This window comes from Engystomops pustulosus, chromosome 6 (assembly GCF_040894005.1).
Source record: "Engystomops pustulosus chromosome 6, aEngPut4.maternal, whole genome shotgun sequence".
Lineage (NCBI taxonomy): Eukaryota > Metazoa > Chordata > Amphibia > Anura > Leptodactylidae > Engystomops > Engystomops pustulosus.
This window is the reverse complement of record NC_092416.1, coordinates 130005855-130012956: the sequence shown is the minus strand read 5'-3', so window position 1 is coordinate 130012956 and position 7102 is coordinate 130005855. Positions and strand designations below refer to the sequence as shown.

Here is a 7102-nt window from a genome sequence, read left to right as displayed (position 1 = left end):
GCAAAACGGGTAAAACATGGAAACACAGAAATGGCCTGCACAGTCCTGATCTAAACTCAATAGAAAACCTCTGGAAAATCCTCATTGACAGAGTCATAGCCAAGAAACTCACAACAGTCACAGAACTGTGGAAGAGACTGGAAGAAGAGTGGACCAAAATCACACCAGAGCCGTGTCAGCAGAGGGTGTCAGATATCCTGTGGCTGCAGAAGTGCTGAAATCATTCAAAGCAAAGACCTGTACACTTCCTACTGACCAGTGACTTTTGTAACCTTCAGATAATTTTGTTATTATCTTTCTCTGTGCTACAGTCATTGCTGTTCTCTAGTTATTATCATCACTTTTTTTTTTTGCTAAATGTTATGTTTTTATACAGGTTAAAGAGAACCCATCATGCAAAATAACCCCCTAAACTAAATATATTTTCATAAACTGCCATTAGAAAGCATTGCCTCTATCCCTTCATTGTCCCTCTACATGCCTGTAAACCTAAGCAATGAGGTCCTAAAGCTGTATGCAAATGACCTGTGAAATGTCCAATGAAGCATTAGCATATTCAAGCTGTCCACTCTATTCATGAGTGGGAGGCATAGCCACACCCCCAGTGCATGACTGACAGCCTGTATAATGATGTGCTTTCTGGTGCTGGTGGCCATGCCCCTGCAGCCTGTGTGTGCATGTGTGTGTGTGTAGGAGAGATACAGCAGCTCCAGGCAGCCATGTTACAGCAGAACATGTCAGATTCATGTGTAGCTGATGTCTGTGTCTCTCACCTGTATATTAGGAGGATGCAGCACTCACACTAGCCATGCTTTACTATACATTATACACAGACATGAGCAGGGGGAGGAGAGGGGAGGGGGAACAGGGGTGACATCACTGCCTCTGACCATGTGACCAGCCTCATTTACATAATAAAGAATAGATGATTTTACAATGAATAATGTATGAAATAACTAGATAAAGGCTGGGATGGGATCCTTGTGAGCTGCTCCAACAGGTAGAGGTGACAGGACAAGTGACACAGACCTGATGACAGGTGTCCTTTAACATGCTGATAAACTTTGATAATTTTGAAAAAACACTGTTCTAGTGGTATGGTGCAACAAAAAAGTGTTAATCAATGTAGATTACATTATGTCTGAAAAAAATCAAGTGATCACATATTGTTCTCTAATTTCTACAGTTCTTTAGTGTGTACAGTATATATATATATATATATATATATATATATATATATATATATATATATATATTTATTTATATATCCACACACACTATGCATTAATTACCTACCTGAAATATTTAAAACACAATATTAAAAACAATATTAAAAAATTACAGCAATCTAATAGATTTTAATCTATTTAGAATAAATTTTAATCCCTTGGATATTTAGTCCTTCAGATTAAGTTTTTATCAGAGCTTTCATTTTCCCATGCCGCTTTATAAAATGAAAAATGGAACTACCTTAGTGAATCGCCAGAAGACTTGAATCCACCGCAGAGAACGTGCCGCTGGATCGCGAATGGGCCAGGTAAGTAAATCTGCCCCAATGTGTTCAAAAGGAAAAAACATCAGCACGACCTAGAGCAGTGGTGGCAAACCTGTGACACGGGTGCCAGAGGGAGCACTTGGAGCCCTTTCTGCGGGCACTCAGGCAACTTAAGAAATGCTGCTCTCAGCGCTATTTTAAAGTGACACTTCATTGGCTGTTTTGAACTGCGAAAAAAGTGAGAAGGTTTTGACAGAACTGAATAATCTTTGAAGATCATCCTGCTGAACCCGACCTGGAGAGAAGCTATAATGATGGTCTGAAATTGCTTGTTCGCTTGTTTTTTTTAACTGTACCTGGTACCTATACAATTTAAAGATGTGGAAGAACAGGTAGCAATAAGTCACTGCTTAAAATTCCATGTTGGCACTTCACAGTAAAGAAGTGGATTTTGGTTGTAGTTTTTGCAATCGATCTCTAAAAGGTTTGTTATCACTGACATAGAGGAATGAACATTTTGTTGACATCATTAGTAATGTGCGACCTTCCTTAAGTTATTATAGCAAAATTTACTACCATGAAACGTCTCTTATTATCTCTTATATTTGTTCACTCTTATATATGTATACCTGATAGCAGGACTATCTATTAGCTCTCAATCTTCGGAGTAGTTTCTGTAAATCTATACATAACCCTGTGTATCTATTGATACAGACCATGTTTGGTCAGGACCTGGATTTCTATATCAGATTACAAAAAACATTACTTTGTAAGCATATGCCCACATAGGTGCTGAATTACGTGAATCTGCACCATTTTATCCAAGAATTTTAGCAAATTTGATTTAATATGTAGTTGGGCTGTAGTAGTAAAGATTATAGTTATGCTCTAGCACAGGGGTCAGGGACCTTTTTGACTGAGAGAGCCATGAACGTCACATATTTAAAAATGTTATTCCATAAGAGCCCTACAATATGCACATGCTCCTAGTATATAGGCAGCCACAGCACATGCCCCCCCAATATATAGGTAGCCGCAGCAGATGCCCCAGATATAAAGGTAGCCACAGCACATGCCCCCAGTATAAACGTAGCCACAGCACATGTCCCAGGTATATAGGTAGCCACATCACATGCCCCCAGTATATAGGTAGCCACAGCACATGCCCCAGGTATAAAGGTAGCCACAGCACATGTCCCAGGTATATAGGTAGCCACATCACATGCCCCCAGTATATAGGTAGCCACAGCACATGCCCCAGGTATAAAGGTAGCCACAGCACATGCCCCCAGTATAAACGTAGCCACAGCACATGTCCCAGGTATATAGGTAGCCACATCACATGCCCCCAGTATATAGGTAGTCACAGCACATGCCCCCAGTATATAGGTATCCACAGAACATGCCCCAGGTGTATAGGTAGCCACAGTACATGTCTCCAGTATATAGTTAGCCACAGCACATGCCCCCAAGTAGATAGGTAACCACAGCACATGCCGTCAGTATATAAGTAGCCACAGCACATGCCCCCCAGCATATGGTTAGCCACAGCACATGCCCCCAGTATATAGGTAGCCACAGAACATGCTTCCCTGAAGATAACAAAGAAAAAGATTTTTTCAGTTTTCACATGCCCTGGCTTATTCTGAAGTGGTGGAGGCTCCTATAGTTGGAGTGCACACGTATAGCTGGCTTTATGCATGCAGGATCCAAAAAAAGAAGAGTTCCATAGCACATCCAGATAAAATAATGATTCTTTCCTGTATTTTGTCATCATTAAAAATTTTACATGGTGTGCAGTAGGTCCAAATACCTGAAGATAGATTTTTCCCCTGAAGACAGTTTGTCACAGCAAAAAAAAAAGTGCATTCACCTACCTGCGCTCCACATCGCTCCCATGCTCTTCTCTTTGACCCAGGCTTAGACTATGGCGGCAATGGTGCCTGGGTCACACAAAGGATGTAAGTAGTGGTATAATTGCTGCCTTTGTCCAGTGATCAGTCTAAGACACACACAGTAGCCATCACTATCTATTACAGATCTGTCCGAGAGCCAGAAGCAGCCAACAAAAGAGCCACATCTGGCTCCTGAGCCACAGGTTCCCTACCCCTGCTCTAGCATATCTATATATAATTGACAGTGGCTTGAGTAGAGACATACACTATACTGTACTAAAAATAATAAAAACTCTTTTAAGATGAGCATTTTGAAGGGATGTAATAGAACACAACTCTCCCTATGTGCTAAGCATTCATGGAATTTTTAATGTACATGTACCTTTCAGGATACAGTAAAATTATTTCTTGATCAGGTCATTAAAATGCACATGTAAATTGTGTGCAACATTATGAATTAACAATATGATTGAACTATCAAGGTAAATTACTAGCAAACATTACATAAGACAGATACTAAATTTATCTTATCAGAACAAACTAGAATGGGCCGGAGCCAGACATGAACAAAGACTGAAGTCCCCTCCGAACACTTAGTAGCTCCTCTTCTTGCTAGAAGGGAAGAACAAAGAGACAGGAAAACTGACATTAATCCTTTTAGAACCAGGACATTTTCCTTGTTTGCATTTCAATTTTTCACTTTCTGTATTAAAAAACCCCATTACTTTTCATTTTTACAGAGCTGTATGGGGCTTGTTTTCTGCCAAATAAATTGTACTTCCTAGTGACAGCATTTCATATTCCATGCCGGTTACTGGGAAGATTGAAAAAAAAATCCAAATGCGATGAAATAAAAAAAAAAAATGCATTTGCATCATTTTCTTGTGTACATAGTTTTCACTTCTAATGACATCTCTACTTTATTCCCTGGTTCGGTGTGACCACTGAATACGAAATTATATAGATTGTAAAACGTTAAAACCTTGTACAAAAAAATTGTCTTCATTTTGCCCTATTCTGACACCAATAACTTTTTCATACTTCGGTGTATGGACCTGTGTAATGTGTCATTTTTTGCTGGACATGATTTATTGACGATGACGGGGACTGTCCGACCTTTTGATCACCTTTTATTTCAATTTTTATGTGTTGCAAAATGGCGTTACAGGATTCACCTGCGGGAATAACTGTTTTTATGTTGTGAGATTGGGACTTCTGGGACGTGACCATACATATTGATACCTAACATGTTTATGATTTTATTTGCCAAATTTATATCATGCATGTGCATAGGCTGACACTGCTTATACCCTGCAATACTGATGTATTGCAGAGTATAATGATGAACAAGCAATCAGCTGATTGCTTGTTCATTTCCAATGGTGGAAACAGTAAAAAAGTTAAAAAAAAAAAGAAGAAGGTTATTCAATAATTAAGAAATCAATAAAAATGTGAATAAGCCCCATAACATATAAAGAGACATATAACCCCAAAAAAGTCTAAATCACAGATCACCGCGTCCTAACAACTCGTAGAATAACAGTAAATAATTATTGAACCAGCGCGATGAACACCGTTAAAAAAAACTGTTATAAACTCTCCAAAAATTATGATTTCTATCCATTGAATCCCATAAAAAATGCTATAAAAAATAAGCCATCAACCAGCTCCGTAGCCAAAAAAGTAACAATGTTATGCCACTTGGAAGACGGCAAGGCAAAAATGATAGATTTTATTTGACAAATTTAGTAAAACGTAAGAAAAAATATTCAAGTCTGGCATCCCCGTAATCGCATCGACCCATAGAATAAAGATAACGTGATTATTGGGCTATACGGTGAACACCACAAAAAAAAGGAGAAAACGGAATTTATGCTTTTCTACTCCTGCCCGCAAAAAAAGTTCCTAAATGGCAACACAGGAAAAAGCATCTAATGCAGCAAAAAAATGGCGTCACATTTCTCCAATAACGAAAAATAAAAAATTTTATAGCCTACAAAAAGGACCAATGGGAAAACTAAAATCCTGGCAGCTGCAGGTCCCTCCTTCCCCCTGCGCCTCGCTGTGTGCCCATAAAACAAGTAACGGCCACATGTGGGGGGTCTCTGTATTTCTCTCAGGAGAAATTGCAGAACAAATTATAAGGTGGGTTTTCTCTATTTATCTGCTGGAAATGTGTAAATTTTAAGGCTAAATGAACGTATAACCGACACAATTTGACCACTCTAAATTTCACCTCCATTTTGATTTAATTACTATGAAGATCTCAAGGGGTTAACAATCTTCATAAAAGCTGTTTCTGATAGTTTGAAGGGTGCAGATTTGAAAATGGGTTAGTTTCATTCAAAACTGTATTTATCCCCAAAATAGTCAATTCTGAAAATCTGGTAAAGCGATATTCGATTTGTAAGCCGCGTGACATCAAAATAAATTATCCAGACTAGTCAAAAATTATGAAAATGTAAAGTAGACCTATGGGAAATGTTTTTCAGCAATTTATTTAGGAGGTAAATCTATCTGCCTGAAAACGCAATGATTTCGAAAATGGCAAATTTTTAAAAAAAATGTTTTCTGTTTGTTGTTGTAAATAAACGCAAAACTTATCAGCCAACATTTACCACTAAAATGAAGTACAACATGTGGGGAAAAAACAATCTCAGAATCGTTTTGATAAGTAACAGTGTTCAAAAGTTATAACCATATAAAGCATCCCAAGTCAGAATCCAAAAAATGGGGCTTAGCCTTACGCTACAAAATGGCTGCGTCCTTAAGAGGTTAAAGAGTAGCAAAAAAATGTAAATTTATACCAATTGCAGTTTACACAATGAAGTGACAGTATATGGACAAGGGAGGTAATATGATGGAATATAGATATCTACAATAATGGAAAATTACCATTTCTTTCAGAAGTCGTTCCTGAACAGCCTTCATATTTTCCTTCATAGAATGCATCTGAAAAAATAGGGAAATACATTTAAAAAATCATTCAGTTCTTCTTTTGGATAAATACTACGGATAGCCCCACAATATCAGGTTAGTGTGGGTTGGACACCCAGCAACACCACAGATAAGTGGTTTTCAGCTGTTCCTCTTAACAGATGTGTAGTTGGATAACTGAGTCACTGCAGTTTAGCTCCCATTCAAATAAAAAAGTCCTGATCTGCATCACCCTGGTCATCACTATGGCCAATCATAGCCATAGCTAGTTGCGAGTGTTGTCAATTTGCTGGATTGACTGTTCGGCCACCAATCCAGCAATATAATATGCAGGTTGAGACTAGCAACCTAAGACATCATCATATCACACAGCATGCAAATTTTCAGCGGGTCAGTTGTGCGCCAGAATTGAAATCTATGCCAGGTTCAACCTTGGATAGATTTCAGCTATAACCCGCACCATTTCTTTTGACAACTTCTTGTCAAAAACTAGTGTGCATGCAAATAAAGAAGAAAACTAGAGCAAAAATCATGAAATATCAGGGCTATTGATACTTTTACAACAGGAACATTTGAATGGTTTTATTTGAGGGGAAATACCTTTGTTCTGGACCTCATATGTTGTAATTGGAAACACAACTTGCAGACTGGTTCTGCAAAGGGTGAAGACACACATGGCGTTTTTAGGCCGTTTTTAGTTAGTGCGTTTTCAGATCGTTAAAAAAACGCACGCGTTTTTAAAAAACGCATTCGTTTTTTGAAAACGCATGCGTTT

At 38.3% G+C, this 7102-nt stretch overlaps 1 protein-coding gene across 3 annotated transcripts in view; it reads right to left on the bottom strand.

Moving 5' to 3' along the window:
- Positions 1-3740: 3740 nt before the first annotated feature.
- SYCP2 (synaptonemal complex protein 2) overlaps positions 3741-7102 on the bottom strand; it is a 152008-nt gene continuing 148646 nt past the window's right edge. For all 3 annotated transcript variants that reach the window (XM_072110997.1, XM_072110996.1, XM_072110998.1), the window contains exons 42-43: positions 6286-6342; positions 3741-4002 (exon numbers count right to left, since the gene is read on the bottom strand). In XM_072110997.1, coding sequence (XP_071967098.1) covers positions 3931-4002; positions 6286-6342 — 129 coding nt within the window. In that variant the 3' untranslated portion in view covers positions 3741-3930. The remainder of the gene's footprint in view (positions 4003-6285; positions 6343-7102) is intronic.